Source organism: Sinohyriopsis cumingii, chromosome 4 (genome assembly GCF_028554795.1).
Source record: "Sinohyriopsis cumingii isolate HCF-2022 chromosome 4, ASM2855479v2, whole genome shotgun sequence".
NCBI lineage: Eukaryota > Metazoa > Mollusca > Bivalvia > Unionida > Unionidae > Sinohyriopsis > Sinohyriopsis cumingii.
This window is the reverse complement of record NC_142964.1, coordinates 124,265,266-124,285,021: the sequence shown is the minus strand read 5'-3', so window position 1 is coordinate 124,285,021 and position 19,756 is coordinate 124,265,266. Positions and strand designations below refer to the sequence as shown.

General features: G+C 36.0%; 1 protein-coding gene across 1 annotated transcript in view; it reads right to left on the bottom strand.

Annotated features, from left to right (window-relative positions):
• Positions 1-19,756, bottom strand: part of LOC149802037 (uncharacterized) — a 316,208-nt gene that overhangs the window by 127,871 nt on the left and 168,581 nt on the right. The window contains exons 39-44 of the mRNA XM_089956881.1: positions 17,122-18,576; positions 16,235-16,633; positions 14,268-14,385; positions 13,431-13,642; positions 6,503-6,763; positions 5,894-6,278 (exon numbers count right to left, since the gene is read on the bottom strand). Coding sequence (XP_089813007.1) covers positions 5,894-6,278; positions 6,503-6,763; positions 13,431-13,642; positions 14,268-14,385; positions 16,235-16,633; positions 17,122-18,576 — 2,830 coding nt within the window. The remainder of the gene's footprint in view (positions 1-5,893; positions 6,279-6,502; positions 6,764-13,430; positions 13,643-14,267; positions 14,386-16,234; positions 16,634-17,121; positions 18,577-19,756) is intronic.

Genomic DNA, 19,756 nt, shown 5'->3' with positions numbered 1-19,756 from the left:
AGGTTCAAGATTTTGACCAAAGTTTAGTAACAGCAGATGGTAGAGAACTCTAGTTATTGTGCAAAAATGATTTTTATTCTTTTAGTAACAGTGGCCTTGACTGTGCAGCTTTTGAACCTGAAAATGATAGGGTTTTTTCTTACCATAAGTACAAGGCGTCATAAAGTTTGATAACTGAAGAAGGTTGTCAACTGAATTTATTGTACAGAAACCAATTTAGTAGCAGACAGAAGAACTGACAGCATAATATGCATCAGAATATAATATGCTCCACATTATGGTGGGTATATAAAAAATCTGTACTATTGTATATATCCATATAACCAGAATATTAATGTTCCAATCTGCCAATGTTATCCCTATAACCAGAATATTAAGATTCCAATCTGCCAATGTTATCCATATACCAGAATATTAAGATTCTAATCTGCCAATGTTATCCATATACCAGAATATTAAGATTCCAATCTGCCAATGTTATCCATATAATCAGTGTTAAGACTCTATGATCTTAACCAAGGTAACAGAAAAGAGTGAAAACCAAGTTTTGTAAAATTCAACGAATAATAAAAATACATATAAGATATCAATCTGCCAATGTTATCCACATAACCAGAATATTAAGATTCCAATCTGCCAATGTTATCCACATAACCAGAATATTAAGATTCCAATCTGCCAATTTTATCCACATAACCAGAATATTAAGATTCCAATCTGCCAATGTTATCCACATAACCAGAATAGTAAGATTCCAATCTGCCAATGTTATCCACATAACCAGAATATTAAGATATCAATCTGCCAATGTTATCTATATACCATATATACTTGTGTACAAGCCTAATAATTTAGGAAAAAATACAGGCCTGGAAGAAGGGGGGGGGGTCAGCTTATCTGCAGTCCAAGGTCTAAACTTGAAAGATTAAGATTTTTTGTTGACTATATTATGACTGTAAATCTTGGGACACAAAATAATAATTTTTTCTGTGTCCAAAAATGTACAGGCATTAAAAAAAAAAAACATTTTCGGTGTCCCACCACTCACTAAACTGTTATTAACTACTATGATTGTTTTTGTTATCATTTAAATAAAGGTAAATAAAGACTACATAACTCACGGACTGGTTCGAATGTACCCAGAAGACCAGGTTGTACTATAATCTACAGTACTTTGCACAATGCAAATTGTGCCTATCATCACTTTAATCCTTGTTTATATCCAAATAGATTAGATGCAGATTTTGCTTTATTCATTTTTTTGACCAAATCACATTCTTCCAGATAACACTTCAGCTAGTCAGTACTAGCTGTTTCATTTACGTTGATCGACATGCTTTTCAATGATACAAGTGACGCTACAAACTGAGGCAATCATTATGAAAAGGTACACATGTTCAATTGTGCAAAGCACAACCAGCATAACTGTTACATGTTCATGAAAGAATGGTAATAATAAAGGCTAAAATTCTGAATATAGAACGACTAAGATCACCATTAATCTATTTTACTTTTGAGTTTTGGCTGAACAAAATCATAATTTTCCAGACAATGAAAAACTGGATATTTTGGCGACTCCTTTATTTATAATTTTGGCGGATTGGTCTTTTGTTTTCTGGCAGCATTACAGGCCAGTTAATCACTAAAATCCAGAAACTGGCCTGGGTTAAGAGGAAAATTTGAGTATTTTGATGTGTAATTGTCTTTCAATCCATAATATTAGCATGATTACCACAGTTTTGTAAAATGGGATGTAAGGTCACTTACATCAAAGCAAACTACAACCCAATTTTTATGGTATTAGCATAATTTCCCAAGTATTATTTCTGAAACTTCATTACTGCATTTTGGATTTATCATTAAAGTTTAATGCAGTTGGTGCCCATGATTCGAATCCAAGGAATGTACTTCATTCAGCTTGAGTTCAAAACTACAATGTACATGCAGTGGCACCATTATGTGAATCAAACCCTATTGTTGTTCATTGTTGTCATACTGGGATAATGTTTTAATGAGTTAGATCTTTACAATTTCAAGGCAAAATAAAAACATAATTACTGGTGCACTGATACAAAAAGTCTAATGCAATAATGCATAAACAAACAATAATAGAGTCAAATGAGATAGGTAGTGTTACAGCAACCCATGAATGCTCAATTCTTGTCTTTGTCCATTAAGTTATACACAATTCTGAAATAGGCATAGATAATAAGAAAACAGACAATTAAATAAATTTTTTGACTTTTGAAATAAATTGATACCATTTCTATGTAATAATTATACATGCCAACCCCAAGAGAGGTAACATTTGCTAATGTAAGTTTCCCTAAATAAAAGTATTTTAGAATTTACTAGAAGCATTTTCTAATGTCGTCTTGGACTTTTGGGTTGGCTTATAAGTGGGTCATGTAGGTTTATTCAGAATGGATTTATACAGGAGTATACATGGTAACCAGAATATTACCATATATATATTCGCATATAAGCCAAATAATTTAGGAAAAAATAAAGGCCTGGATGAAGAGGGAATCAGCTTATCCATGGGCCAATGTCTAAACTTGACAGTTTTTAGGTCTTTTACTTGACTACTGTAATGGCTGTAAATCTTGGGACATGAGACAATAATTTTGTCCATGTCCTAAGACATAGGCATGTAAAAAAAGAGTAACTTTCGGTGACCCAACAATTATTAAACTGTTATAAAGTACTATGATTGATTTTGTTATTATTTTGCATGTGCATATTTTCTGATTTCTCCAACATGAAGCTAAATAAAGGTAAATACAGACTTCATAATTTGCAGGCTGGTTGAGTTTACCCAGGAGACCATGCTGAACTATAATGTACATTACTTACACAGTGCAAAGCATGCATAGCATCACCTAAATCCTAATTTATTCCCAAACATATTAGATGCAGATTTTACACTATTCATTGTTTCGACCAAATTGCATTCTTCCCGATAACATTTCAGCTAGTTCTTAATAGCTGTTTCATCTACGTTGAATCACGCTCTCGCAAGTTACTCATTTTCAATGATATAGGCGATCCTACAAACTGAGGTAATATTTTTAAAAAGGCACACTCGTTTAATTGTACAAGGCACATAACCATCATAATGTACATGTTCATGAAGAGTGGTAATAATAAAGGCTAAAATTCTCATATAGATTGGCTAAGATCAAAAGATTGACCAAGATCAAAATCAATCAATTTTAGTTTTGTGTTTTAGCTGAACAAACATCATAACTTTCCACATGATGGAAAGCTTGATGTTTTGGTGTCTCCTATGTTGTTAGTCGGCAAATTTCTTTCATTATGCGACAGAAGTACAGGCCAGATATTCACGAAAACCTGAAACTGGTTTGTGATAAGAGGGACCTTTGACTGGTAACTATACAAGTACATTGATGTGTAATTGCCTTTTATTCCTTAATATTAGCAAGATTACCATAGTTTTGTGAAATGGGGTCAAAGGCATACCTATGAATTTGTCAAAAGCCAAGGAGACTGAATAAAAAAAAAGAGATTGAGACCTAAAATTGGGAGGTTTTTCATGCCATTTTTAAAGCATTGTTTTCACTAAATATTGATCAATCTTCCTGGTCCAATATGACATGCCCTATTTTCATATTCTGGTCAGTTGTGGTCATACTGCAGATTAGCTAAAGATTAGTCTTAAATAAACAAGCAAGAAAGCCATAGTGACTAATTAAAAGTTATTCCCTATCCATGCAACTATTTTGTGAAAACGATTGGCCCTCCACCGTAATTCAAAGAAACCATGTTCTACACTATTGTGTGTTATGCAAGCACCAGCAAAGCAATAAAGGATTCTCAATTTTGTTGAACTTAAGGTACCAAAATAGCCAGCCTCATGGTACCATACATGTGGCAACTATCTTCCCCTCTTTGTATATCTGACCTTATTCCCTTATTGTCAACTCATAAAGCATTTAGTATTGTTTGTTATAAAACATATATTCTGAATTAGTTTTTTGAGGACACATTTGCTGTGTGGTATGTATTTTCATTCCTTCTTTTAATTTAACGATGGTAATTATCATTGATATATAGGGCATAAAAATGCCAGGTGTTCACTCGTTTAAGTTTCTTTTGTGGGAATGACACTATAGCAGATGGAGTTACAACATTCGTAATGATCATTCTTGGGATTTAAATTAATTACAGACGATTTTATTGTTGTGGTTTACTTTTTTGTTCTGGTTTATTTTTTTATTTTTGTATTATTGTAGAGGTAAAAAAATCATTAATTTATGTGAATACTGTTTAAACTTAACATTCTATTTAGTGAAGAAGCGGATTCTTTATAGTAAAGTAATTATTTCATCACAACAATAATTCACAGGTGATACAACATAACATGTAGGACTTGTCTTGAATAGTAGAAATGAAGCTAGAACACATAATGTAAAAATCAAGAGTTCTCTGCAAAAATTGGAAGATATTATGAAATCGGGAAGTAGGCGTGGAGCGACCCCAAAAATCTGGAGTTTTTTTCCTCCCAGTGTGAAAGTTGACAGGTATGTGTAAGGTTGCTTACATCAAAGCAAACTACAACTCAGATTTTACAGTATTAGCATCAAACCGTATTGTTTGTTCATTGTGTTGTCATAATGGGATTACATTTTAATGAGTTAGGTATTTACAATTTCAAAGCAAAGTAAAAACGTAATTACCAGTGCACAGATATAAAATGTCCAATGCAATAATGCATAAACAAACAATGTTTGAGTCAAAAGGGAGAGATAGTGTTACAGCAACTCACGATTGCTAAATTCTTGTCATTGTTCGATCAAATTATACACAAATCTAAATTAGGCAGAAACAATAAGAAAACAGAAAATTAAATTACTTTTCAAACAAGTTTACACCTTTTTAATAATCATGCACGCCAACCTCTATATAAGTATACATGTAACTTTTTAAATATAACTTTGCCTAAATAAATACATTTAGAACTTACTTTGTGCATTTTGATATGTCTTGAAGTTGTAGGTCAGCTTATACGCTGGTCATGCACTTTTTAGTGTTGTTCAATTTGGGGGTCAGCTTATACATGAACAGGCTTATACACGAGTCATGCAATTTTTAGTGTTGTTCAATTTGGGGGTCAGCTTATACATGAACAGGCATATACACGAGTATATACGGTAAGTAAAATTACTTTGAGAAATTTGTAATCTTGTAAGATTACTTGTGAAATTTGTAAGTTAGCCAATGATGATTTCGTCTTGAGATGTCTCGGAGTTGTAGGTTGGCTTATATGCGGGTCATGCACTTTTTAGTGTTTTTACCTGTTCAGTTTGGGGGTCGGCTTATATGCGAATGGGCTTACACACAAGTATATACAGTAAGATTCCAATCTGCCAAAATGTGATGAAAGATCATGATCTATGATGTTCATTTTAAATTACAAGTTAAAACATGGACCATGACCTGCAAGCATATTTTCAAAGAGATCTGAGTCTACACTGCAGATGAATACAAACTAAACAGTAACAATAGTTCATTTGATATAATACCTTATGTCCTTGCTTATAAGTCAAGTTCAATTGCAAAGTGAACAGACCCAGATCTGCTCGTTGCATAATGCATCAGCAGATCTAGGTCTATGCAATCTGTTAGGAATAATCAGTAAAATAAATGATATAGACCCTGATATGGTGGTATATTATGTTATGGCAGAACAGGGTCTATGTTGTTTGCAGTTGGACTTAACTTATAAATGAGTGTAAACAGTACCTGCACTATGTGCTAACAAATTAGTAGTTTGGTAAATATTCACAACATTAACAATTTATCTGTGACAACCAGTAATTACTGTCTCCAACAGTAGGGGTAATTTTTTAAGGACACTGGTCAAACTTACCGTCCAGCTGGACAAGGTTTACAGGAGCTCTGCCCTTGGTTATCTTGGTATTCTCCAGCAGGACATGGCACTTGATGATCTGTCTTTCCAGGGCAATAATGACCCACTGTGCAAATGTACTCCAATGGAGTGGATGTGTATTGTCCACCAGGGCAATAGTAACCAGGGGCACAAGGGCCACTGTAGTTTGTGTTGCCCACTCCAGCACAGTAGTATCCTGGTGTACATGAGAGGCAGTTAGTCAAGTTGGTGTTGCCCTCAGTATTTGACATTGTACCTGCTGGACAAGGTGTGGGTGAAGCTGATGCCACCATACAATATGAACCTCTGGGACACAGACCACTAGATGGGTTGGGTACTGTCTCTCCACTTGTACAATAATAACCTGTAATACAGGTCAGAAGGAATATCACTACTAAAAAACAAGCAATTTTAAAAGTAAACAGACAAATAACTAAATAACGCATTCTAATTCTGAATTCAGAGAAACCATTATAAAACAGTATCTTGAAAGTGAAGTACAAGAAAATCATCTAAACTGCTTATAAATCCTACAGTTTGCATTGATTACCTATTGCAATCTTTGAATATTATGAATATTTCACTTACCAGCATCACAAGGTCCCTGGGGAGCCCCCAGCCCATACTGTCTACAGTAGTAGCCCCCTTGGCAGCTGACAGGGTAGTATGTACCACTTGGACAGTAAGTGCCTGGCCAGCACTGACCACCTGTGTAGTTAGACAGTGGACAGCTGCATTTGGATAGGTTTGTTGTAGTGTTGTCATAGTTGACTGGTTCGGCCAGGTAAGATCCTCCGGAGCAGTACCATCCGGCTGTGCAGTTGCCTGTGGCATCAGCAAGGCCATCAGCTGGAAGGGACAGGTTTTTTTCTTATACAGTAGTCCCTTGCAATAACATTTAATCTGAGGTCCAAACAAATCATATGCCATAATGAGGGATTCTTTCTAACGAATTATTCTCTTTAGGTAAAAGTGCCCTCTGGGGTCCAGTTATGAGTTTATTACACATGTATAGAGAATTCAACATAGTGAAGTTTGTTACTGGGTATTGTCTATATTAAGCTTAATGTTGAACAAAGGTGAACCATATTAAAAAGTTTTCTGACAATAATTTGAACGAAGGCAACCTATATTAAAATGTCTTATGACAACAAGCTGGAAAAAGGTGACATTAAAATGTCTTATGACAACAAGCTGGACATAGGTGACATATTAAAATGTCTTATGACAACAAGCTGGACATAGGTGACATATTAAAATGTCTTATGACAATAAGCTAGACAAAGGTAACTCATTAAAATGTCTTATGACAACAAGCTGGACATAGGTGACATATTAAAATGTCTTATGACAACAAGCTGGACAAAGGTAACTCATTAAAATGTCTTATGACAACAACCTGGACATAGGTGACATATTAAAATGTCTTATGACAACAAGCTGGACAAAGGTAACTCGTTAAAATATCTTATGACAATAAACACATTGTGATAAATTTACTTTTGACATGTTGTTAGTGGTTTTGATACCAGAAAGATTATGTGTACATAACAAGTTTACCATGGAACATTTTAATTATGTTCTTAATTTTGTTGGGCCACATCTTTACAAATGGTCTGTCATTTTCTTTTAGACTATTTTTTAATATTTATTTAAAACAGAAAGAAAATTAGCAATCATAAGCATAGGTGTGGGATGAAAAATCTTTCTTTCATGGTCATAATTCCTGTGCAGAAAATCAGCAAAATCTGATTTATGTCTATTATTTCTTATCTGGGAGAGATCATGCTATTAAAACAAGTACACATGTCTATTAATTCTAATCTGGGAGGGATCATCCTATTAAAATAATTACACACGTCTATTAATTCTATTCTGGAAGGGGTCAACCTATTAAATTAAGTACATGTCTATTAGTTCTAATCTGAGAAGGATCACCTTATTATAACATGTACACATGTCTATTGATTCTGATTTGGGAGGGATCATGGTATTAAAAACAACTACACATCTATTGATTGTGGTCTGGGATAGATCATGCTATCAGAAAGAAGTACACATCTATTGATTGTGATCTGGGATGGATCATGCTATTAGAAACAAGTACACATCTATTGATTGTGATCTGGGATGGATCATGCTATTAGAAACAAGTACACATGTCTATTGATTCTATGATTCATCATAGTCTACAAGAGGATCTTTATTGTTTTATATCTGATGTTTTTGAATATTACTAACACACCTAAATGTGAACAGTATAGACCTGGAAAATCACAGTCTATTTCTTTGCTTAACAACACAGAATTACTCTCCTTTGTTGTAACATGGTAGTCAGGGTCCATAACCACTGACCACATGATAAAACTTAACCACATCACAGCTAGAATGTCATTAACTGAACTACAGTATAGTGGGAACCACACCTGTGATGAATTACATTATAGTGAGAACCACACCTGTGCTAAATTACAGTACAGTGAGCACCACACCTGTGCTGAACTACAGTAGTGAGAACCATACCTGTGCTGAACTACAGTAGTGAGAACCATACCTGTGCTGAACTACAGTATAATGAGAACCACACATGTGCTGAGTTACAATATAGTGTGAACCACACAAGTGCATAACTGCAGGATAGCAAGAACCACACCTGTGCTGAATTACAATACAGTGAGAACCACACATGTGCTGAATTACAAAATAGTGAGAACTGCACCTGTGCTGAATTACAGTATAGTGAGAATCATACATGTGTGTTGAACTACAGGATAGTGAAAATCAGACATGTGTTGAACTACAGGATAGTGAAAATCAGACATGTGTTGAACTACAGGATAGTGAAAATCAGACATGTTGAACTACAGGATAGTGAGAACCAAACATGTGCTAACTGCAGCATAAAGATATTGATGTAGCAGGAAAAGACTGAAAAACAAAAGTCACTCAAGTGTGAAAACATTATCTCAATGATTTACTTTAGGCATAGATGATTTAATTACACTGAGCTGCATCCAAATATCACTTCTTATGTGTAGGAAAGATAGTGTGTGTGTGTGTGTGTGTGATCTGCATTTCTAACATAGCTTTAACAAGTTTTCAGTGATATCACTATGATGTCTGCAGTGTGGCAGTTTACAGATATGTCTAGCACTGGGGCATCACACCGAAGACATGCAGTAGCATCATGTCCCACCCAATCACATTATCCTGACTCCAGGTCGACCAGTCCAAACCTCTTAATTTTGAGAGCCTAGTGAAGCAGCTGCTAGTACCATTTTTATAAGTCTTTGGTATGACATGAACGGGGTTCGAACCCACAACCTCCCGCATTCGAGATGGACACTCTAACCACTTTTAGGCCACTGAAGCAGTGAAAAATAGGAACAAAGACTGAGGGTGTAATGAATGAATAGCAGAAAATACATGAGCCACACATGCATACAAACCAGGTCGCAGTGACAGTTCTGTAGGGTTGAGTATGTTGTTGAGATGCATTTGCATCATGAGTATAAGTGAGATAAAGTACAATATATTGAAGGTGCTAGAAACAAATAGCTGAAAATGCATGTCACTTATTCAAAATAGGTCACAGTGAAACATATTTAGCATGACAGTCTTATTCTTACTGAGATTCATCCACATGTCAGTTTTCATAAGTGTACCTCAAATTGGATTCAAGATGTAGAGGGTGAAGCACACATATAGCTTAAAATATTTAAGTTACTTGAGTGTGTCAGTTTGATTACGTAACCGAGTTTCTGTATGTCTGAAGTACTATTCATGAGAACTAATCATATGCTAATTTTCACTACTGGCGATGACACAGGATTGGAGATATTGATAGAATATTGAATAAAAGGCTGAAAATATAAACCCACTAATGTGTGCAAATTTGGTCACAGTGACCCAGCTTTGGTATGGTTGAAATGCTCTTTCTAAACTTCATCTTTATTATAATTTCAAGAGCATAGGTAAATAAAGTCAAAGATAATTAAGGCATAATAAATAAATGGACCAAAATACAAAATTCACTCAAGCATGAAAATTAGGTCAAACTTTCACTCTACTGGTATGGTTAAATTACTCTTGTCAAGTTGCTTCCACAAAACAACTTTCACCAGTCTGGGTGAAATAGAATATAAGATATAGAGGGCATAACAAATGTTGAAAATGTAAAAGTTACTCAAGCATGAAAAAAGGGCCACAGTGACCTAGTTTTGGTATGGTTGAATTACTTTTGTTGAGATGCATCTGTATTAACAAATTTGTAAGTGTTTGTAAAATAGGGTCCAAGATTTCGGGGACATAATTAACAAATAGCTAAAAATATAAAAAGTCAATTGAGAATGAAAACTGTCATAGTGACCAAGCTTTTGTATTGCACAAACACATCAACAAATGAATAGAACGTCAAAAGGCTACATCCCTTTCCAACTTCATTTGCAAAATGATAAAAAGCAATTTGACATCTAATGTACTTTAATCGTATGAAAAAATGAAACTTTTGCAATAACTTTTACTTTCTTGTATTAAAGTTGATTTCAGCATGAAATATTTGATTAATAAAAACATTTCAAATTTTACATACATTCTATTTCTCAACCAGTATGGCTGGAGACCCTGCAGTAAGTTACTTTACAAAAACTGAACCCATTTCTTAGATTCCAGTTTTCTGTCGCTTTGTTTTTAAAAAATAAGACATATTTTGCTGATACATTAATTCATGGATATGAAAAAGGAATCTGATGTCATTAAAATGGGATTAGTGTTTGTAGGGTCATTCAATTGATAGATTGGAAAAGGAACCTGATGTCTTTAAAGTTGGATTAGTGTTTGAAAAAGTCATTCACCTGATAGATCGGAAAAGGAACCTGATGTCTTTACAGTGGGATTGTTGTTTGTAGGGTCATTCAACTGATAAAGTGGAAAAGGAATCTGATGTCTTTAAAGTGGGATTAGTGGTTGTAGAGTCATTCAATTGACATTGGAAAAGGAATCTGATGTCTTTAAAGTGGGATTAGTGTTTGTAGGGTCATTCAATTGATAAATTGGAAAAGGAATCTGATGTCTTTAAAGTGGGATTAGTGTTTGTAGAGTCATTCAATTGAGAGATTGGAAATGGAATCTGATGTCTTTAAAGTGGGATTAGTGTTTGTAGGGTCATTCAATTGATAGATTGGAAAAGGAACTCGATGTCTTTAAAATGAGATTAGTGTTTGTAGAGTCATTCAATTGAGAGACTGGAAATGGAATCTGATGTCTTTACAGTGGGATTAGTGTTTGTAGGGTCATTCAATTGATAGATTGGAAAAGGAACCCGATGTCTTTAAAGTGGGGTTAGTGTTTGTAGAGTCATTCAAGTGAGAGATTGGAAATGGAATCTGATGTCTTTAAAGTGGGATTGGTGTTTGTAGGGTCATTCAACTGAGAGATTGGAAATGGAATCTGATGTCTTTACAGTGGGATTAGTGTTTGTAGGGTCATTCAATTGAGAGATTGGAAAAAGAACCTGATGTCTTTAAAGTGGGATTAGTGTTTGTAGGGTCATTCAATTGGTAGATTGGAAAAGGGATCTGATGTCTTTACAGTGGGATTGGTGTTTGTAGTGTCATTCAATTGATAGATCGGAAAAGGAATCTGATGTCTTTACAATGGGATTAGTCTTTGTAGAGTCATTCAAGTGAGAGACTGGAAGAGGAACCTGATGTCTTTAAAGTGGGATTGGTGTTTGTAGAGTCATTCAATTGAGAGATTGGAAAAGGAATCTGATGTCTTTACAGTGGGATTGGTGTTTGTAGAGTCATTCAATTGAGAGATTGGAAATGGAATCTGATGTCTTTAAAGTGGGATTAGTGTTTGTAGAGTCATTCAATTGAGAGATTGGAAAAGGAATCTGATGTCTTTACAGTGGGACTGGTGTTTGTAGGGTCATTCAACTGAGAGATTGGAAATGGAATCTGATATCTTTACAGTGAGATTGGTGTTTGTAGGGTCATTCAACTGATAGATTGGAAAAGGAACCTGATGTCTTTACACTGGGACTGGTGTTTGTAGGGTCATTCAACTGAGAGATTGGAAATGGAATCTGATGTCTTTAAAGTGGGATTGGTGTTTGTAGGGTCATTCAACTGAGAGATTGGAAATGGAATCTGATGTCTTTACAGTGGGATTAGTGTTTGTAGGGTCATTCAATTGATAGATTGGAAAAGGAACCTGATGTCTTTAAAGTGGGATTAGTGTTTGTAGAGTCATTCAATTGAGAGATTGGAAAAGGAATCTGATGTCTTTAAAGTGGGATTAGTGTTTGTAGGTTCATTCAGTTGATAAGATTGGAAAAGGAATCTGATGTCTTTATAGTGGGATTGGTGCTTGTAGAATCATTCAACTGATAGATCGGAAAAGGAATCTGATGTCTTTACGGTGGGATTGTTGTTTGTAGAGCCATTCAACTGACAGATTGGAAAAGGAATCTGATGTCTTTAAAGTGGGATTAGTGTTTGTAGAGTCATTCAGTTGAGAGATTGGAAATGGAATCTGATGTCTTTAAAGTGAGATTGTGTTTGTAGAGTCATTCAAGTGAGAGATTGGAAAAGGAACCTGATGTCTTTAAAGTGGGATTGGTGTTTGTAGAATCATTCAACTGATAGATCGGAAAAGGAATCTGATGTCTTTACAATGGGATTGTTGTTTGTAGAGCCATTCAACTGACAGATTGGAAAAGGAATCTGATGTCTTTAAAGTGGGATTAGTGTTTGTAGAGTCATTCAATTGGTAGATTGGAAAAAGAATCTGATGTCTTTACAGTGGGATTAGTGTTTGTAGAGTCATTCAGTTGATAGATTGGAAAAGGAATCTGATGTCTTTACAGTGGGATTAGTGTTTGTAGAGTCATTCAATTGATAGATTGGAAAAGGAACCTGATGTCTTTACAGTGAGATTGGTGTTTGTAGGGTCATTCAATTGGTAGATTGGAAAAAGAATCTGATGTCTTTACAGTGGGATTGTTGTTTGTAGAGCCATTCAACTGACAGATTGGAAAAGGAATCTGATGTCTTTAAAGTGGGATTAGTGTTTGTAGGGTCATTCAATTGATAGATTGGAAAAGGAACATGATGTCTTTAAAGTGGGATTAGTGTTTGTAGGGTCATTCAATTGGTAGATTGGAAAAGGGATCTGATGTCTTTACAGTGGGATTAGTGTTTGTAGGGTCATTCAATTGGTAGATTAGAAAAGGAACCTGATGTCTTTACAGTGGGATTAGTGTTTGTAGTGTCATTCAATTGATAGATCGGAAAAGGAACCTGATGTCTTTACAGTGGGATTAGTGTTTGTAGAGTCATTCAATTCATAGATTGGAAAAGGAACCTAAAGTCTTTAATGAGGGATTAGAGTTTACTGTGTCCTTCAAATCATGGTTTGCACAAACCAAGATATCAATGAAAAATGTTATCACAAGATCTAGAAAGAAATAGTATAATCGAACGATTAGTGGCACTTTTTGATGGTGACTTACTTTCACAATATTTGCCAGGTGGGCAGTTGAGGCAGTCACTTGCTGAACCACTTCCATTGGCTGGGTTGTATGTACCCCGAGGGCAAGGGTACTGGTATGGCCCTGTTGTACCTGCCGGGCAATAATAACCAGCTGGGCAAGATATCTGGGAGTTGTTAGTGCAGTAGTATCCTATTGGGCAGAGACTGCAGTTCGTCTGGCGTTTACTCTCACTGAAAAAATTATGAACCTTCAATCTCGAAATGAATCAAGTATACAGTAGGCAGATATTTATTACAATGAATCAAGTACAAAGTAGACAGATATTTATTACAATGAATCAAGTACACCGTAGGCAGATTTTTATTACAATGAATCAAGTACACAGTAGGGAGATATTTATTACAATGGGACTTTAATCATCAGAAAGTCTTAAAATCTGATGAGCAATTATTGGACACTGATTATTTTCCCTGACATTCTTTTGAACACTTGATTTATCCAGACTCCTTGTTAATCTGAACAAAAAAAGGTGGAAACATGAGAGTCCATGTTAACAGGATTTAAAAAAAAAATGCTATAATGAAAGGACTCTTGATTATATAATATTAATAAACCAAGTTTTCAGAAGCTACATAATATATGATTTTCAGATGTAACTTTTTATGAATCTGTCCCTCGTTGTCTACTTAATTTCATTAAAATTTGTATTGGTACCAATGCACAAAAATAAGGCATACAAAAAAAACATCTGGCTGACAGAACTGAAAGACTCACCAGAAACAACAATTCTCTTTTGTGACAATTAAACATTTCTAATGCTGTATTTATTTTACAGAGCAAATGACCTTGTCTTACCTGTATGTCCCACTGGAACAGGATATTGGGAGAGCCGATCCTCTGGGACAGTAGTGTCCATATGGACACTCTCCTCCAATGCCAATATGGTTACCTGAAGGTGTGGCTGTGTCCACTCCTGCCATGAGAAAGAAAAAAGATTGAGTCCTGTGTGTTGTATTCAGTGCAGTAAATGGTAAAAATCCACAGAGACAGGCTGACGACCAAATAACAGACAGGCTGATGACCAAATAACATAGACAGGCTGATGACCAAAAAACAAACTATGAAAGCATAACAATCCTCATTCTTTCTATCAGAGATATTTTCTATCAGAGATATTTTGGTCAGAAAACATTTACTGCTTCACAAAACTGATTCTGCTTTGAAAAACAACAGAAAAAGCACAAACTATTTCAAAATAAAGAAAAGACAGTGTCAGTAAATGAGTGTTGAAAAAGTTCCACATTTTGTTACTCTGTAAATTGTGCTGAAAATCTGGAAAAGTGAAATTCTCCTTCACACATGCTGCACATCCTTAACCTTCAAAGCAAACATGTACCAAAAAATCTCACTTTCTCAACAGATGCTGGAGGTTGAGGGTTCAAACCCCAGTCAAGTCATACCAAAGACTTATAAAAAAGGACCTATCAACTGCCTCGCTTGGCGCTCTGCATTAAGAGGTTAGTGTTAGGACTGGTTAGCCTGGTGTCAGGATAATGTGACTGGATGGGACATGATGCCACATGTCTGTGGTATGATGCCCAATGCTAGATATAACTATAAACTGCCACACTGTGGACATCATAGCAATATGTCTCAAATTATTAAAGCTACCTTAAGAATCCAAAAACACACGAACACACTTTCTAAAACTCAAATATTTTTCCTCTAATATGTCAGCAATTTAAAAAAATGCTGGATATCTTGAGCTGAGATGCATCAGGCTATTCTGATCACAACACAAAGACTTTCTCATTCACATCCTTTACCTCAAACAATAAATATCAGCAACACCAACATTAAATTCACACAATCAGTACGAAATCTAGGTGTTACTCTGGACAGTACTCTCACACTGCACCAACATGTCATGAACATATGTAAGGCTGCATATCTTGAGCTGAGACGCATCAGCTCAATTCGCAAATATCTTTCAGCTGATGCCATGAAAACACATGTATGTTCATTAGTACTTTCAAGACTGGACTATTGTAATTCAAATTCTGTCTGGTTCATCTCAATATCTACTCCAGAAACTTCAAAAAGTTTAAATAGCAGCTGCTCAGATCATACTTAGAGTACCATGATCAGAGCACACCTCCCCGCTGCTATGTACCCTACACTGGCTATCCATTTGATCCAGAATCAAACACAAAATTTGTTCTCTGTGCTACGCTTCACTGATGGACTCCAGTCCAACATACCTATCCGACCTCACTCATGTGTACACACCAGCAAGATACTTAAGCTCCTCTTCTGACAATCTCATACTGACAATGTTCTTTTGCATACCAGGGCCCAGCAACATGGAATGAATTGACCACTGAACTTAGACACAAAGACACAGTGATCCGATTCAAGAGTGCTCTTAAAACTCACTTATTTTGTCTGCAAGAACAAACTTAAAGACCTAATAATGTTTCCTACCTTAGATATTTTCAGCATGTTTTTTATGTTTTCTAATTTCATTGTGTCTGTTTTTTGTAATCATATCGTTGTATATGTATTTTATGTTATAGGTGTTCTCTAATGTTGTAAAGCACTTAGAACTTCTAAAGATTAGGCGCTAGACAAAGTCCTCATTATTATTATTATTATTATTATTATTATCATTATTATTATATACATCAAACCTACATAAAACATACTATTATATACATCAAACCTACATAAAACATACTATTATACATATCAAACCTACATAAAACATACTATTATATACATCAAACCTACATAAAACATACTATTATACACATCAAATCTACCTGATGTGCAGTAATATCCAGAATCACATTCTCCAGTATAAGTGGACTGTGCTGGAAATTGGCAGTATTTTCCTCCATCACACTTTGTGCACTGGGCAAGTGACCCAATTCCCTGCACTGGGCTGTAAGTGCCTGCTGGGCATGGCTGAATATCTGCCCCAGTGCCCATGGGGCAATAGTGGCCTATAGGGCAGATAACTGCTGTAACTCTGTCGGTGCAATAATAGCCTGAAGGACATGAATAGCACTGAGCAGCTCCTGTGTGATTTGTATAGGTCCCATTCGGGCAAGGAGTAGGTGTGTGTGATCCAAGGGGGCAAGCACTCCCTATAGGGCAAACGTTTCCAGTTATGCCATCTGCAGGTGCTGGGGAGCTAGCACCATGTGTACAGTAGAATCCTGGAAAAAATGCACAGTACAATAACTCTGATTATAAACTGTTCATTAATAATGACCACGACTGCTGTTTGCTTCTTCTTGCTATAAATGCAATGAAAGTTAATAATCTTTTTTTGCACCATCATGAAAACATTCCAAATTTTCATCAACTTTTTTAGTCAAAATAAGGCTGTAAAATTCAAGCAATTAAGTGTCTCCTCTTTATGGGGCTATTTCAGCTTCAACTTGCATTTTATAACATGTAAATAAAAATGACAATTACTTTGAATTCATTTACATAAACAAGAGGTACTACAAATAAAAGTTAAAATGTAATGATACAATGATTGTGTTTAGTGTCCATATAATAAAAGCTAAAGGTAAACAAATGTAAAAATTGCAAAACTTATGGCATGAAAATACTGAACTCATAGTATCCAAACCTGTTACCAAACACAGTACCACAGAATAAAAACAAAAATGTTACAGACTGAACAGCGCTGACTTACCTTCATAACAATCCCCTGTTACTGAGGAGCCACCAGTCGTGTTGCAGAATTTCCCTGGTTCACACTGGATGCAGGCACTGTTGTTGGTCATTCTAGTGTAGGGCTGATATGTGCCCACTGGGCAGGCTGTTGGTTGGTAACTGCCTTCCATGCAGTAGTGTCCTATTGGGCATTCATCTCCATAGCTCTTGGCTACAGGATTGGCCTCTTCAGAACCATTGGTACAATAGTAACCAGCCAAACAAGGTCCACTTGGAGCAGAAAGATTGGATGAAGCACAGTATTTTCCAGGAAGGCAGATAGTGCAGTCATTCAAAGAAGGCAGCTCTGCTCTTTCTCCATATGTGCCCTTGGGGCAGGGTGTTGGATATGACCAGCCAGCTCCACAATAACTGCCCTTTGGGCAGGGCCCTCCTGCATCTGACAATGATGGAGTGGGACTAGTTGCTGCAAGGATGCAGTAGAATCCAGCTATGCACTGACCAGTTGGTTGGGTTATATTTGATGCTTCACAATAATAACCTGTTGGGCAGTCTCTACAATCATCTTTATTTTCCAGGCCTGTGGTATTACTGTATTTTCCAATTGGGCAAGGATACTGTCTGGCTGTCTGTGTTCCACTAGGGCAGTAAAACCCAGCTGGGCAGACCTTCTTGGTTACAACACCATGAGTCAGTTTTCCAGCACCACTCTGTTGCTCTGCAATAGCCTCATTCTGGTCACAATAAGAACCTGCTGGGCACTCTATACAAGTGCTTTGTGCTGTGAAGGGCTGATAAGTACCAGAAAGGCATGCAATTTCTTTTCCACTGCCCTGAGGGCACCGATGACCTGCACTACACTCGTTTCCTGGTGGCTGAGGCATAGTGCTTCCTGCAGGACAGAACCATCCGTCGGAACAGTTACCTTCTGGTAGATCTCGTCCAAGTCCAGAGCAATACATTCCTTCCTTGCAAGGAAGACAGCTACTTACATTATGGTTTCCAAACCAATCACTATAATAACCTTCATCACATGGGACTGGATATGAGCTGTTAAGTGGACAATAATAACCTTTGGGACAAATATCTCCAAACGTTTCATTGACTGGATTCATCAGTGTAGAACTTCCTTTACAATAGTATCCAGCCAGACATTCTCCTGATATATTTGATAAACCATCGACTGCACAATAGTATCCTCCTGGGCATGGCATTGGGGCTGAGGATCCCTCTGGGCAATAGGTCCCAGCTTCACATTGACTACCAGTGGGTTGGGAGGACCATGAGCCAAGGGTGCAGTACCATCCTCCAGAACAGGGTCCTGCAGGATCATGCATCCCCTTATTGGGGCAATAGTAGCCAGGTGTGCATTCCTGGCATGCCGTGTTATCAGTACTCTGAACCACATTGTTAAAGGTTCCATTCGGACATGGATGCTGAGTGGCAAATTCTGTCTTCGATGGGCAGTAGTGACCTGATAACAAAGAAGAAATGATAATTATTACTAAGTAAATAACAATAGAAATTTTTATACTTGTCAATAATATCATTTGAAAGAATAATGACTACTTTTTGACTCATCTGCAAAGCAGTTAGTTTTATTTTGAATCAAGTGCTTACCTCAAGCAGGATTTTCAGATACTGAAATTTGTGTAAAATTAAAAATCATATGCTTCTATTACATCTATCTGACGTAGCATCAAATTGAACTTATTCAGTTATATCACTAGAGTGGTAATCTGACTAAACAACTCACCCTGCTATATAAAACAATCCATTTAAGGCAGTGGTTAATTATGTAAATGAGCTATGTTTTCACTGGTCTGTTTTAAATGGAATGTATCACAAATTACTGATAAGAGGGTTCCTGTGTACCTCTCTGGTATTAAATATTAATGGCTGCTTAACACAGGGGATGATCACTCCACATAGATACAATCATCTGACACCTGGCACATCCAATCAATGAAAAATTAATAAAAAGCTCATTGTAAAAGGGTACTCAAAGTCATGTTTCACTTGCCAACAAATTAGCAAGCAAAGTCAAAACTGCTTATGTTTTAAGAACTTTACTTCCTGGCCAGAAAAGAGATCCCAAATGTATTTTTGCCTGGTAATCTAAGCAATGATAATGTAACAGAAAAAGCATGTTTTCAAATTTAAAATTATTTTACTGAAAAATGTTTTTGATTAATAGATAAGATATAAAACTGTTTTGTATAAACATACAATTCTTGATAGCTTTTACATGATAAAATATACTATACTATCGGATAAATTGAATGTATGATTTTATGTGCAGCATATTAAAATACATACTAAAGGGACATAACTCCATGCAATGGAAGGATTACATCTTATATGATAGAAAACAAGGAAACAACAATATATGGGCTGGCATGACTCGAGACACCCTAAACAAAATACTGAAGGATAGAAGGTGTAGTCAGGCAGAATATATTTGCATTTAGAAGCACAGTCTGGAGTGGTGAAGCAGGTATCAATCTTTAATACAAAACAAACTGACCTTTACCTCTGATCTTTCGGTCTCCAGCACATCTCTCATCTGTGTGATCAAGATCGTTTTTGTAGGACTAAGGTTAACATGAGAGCTCCGTATTGGATATAAAATTAGTAAGTGCCTTTCTGACTTC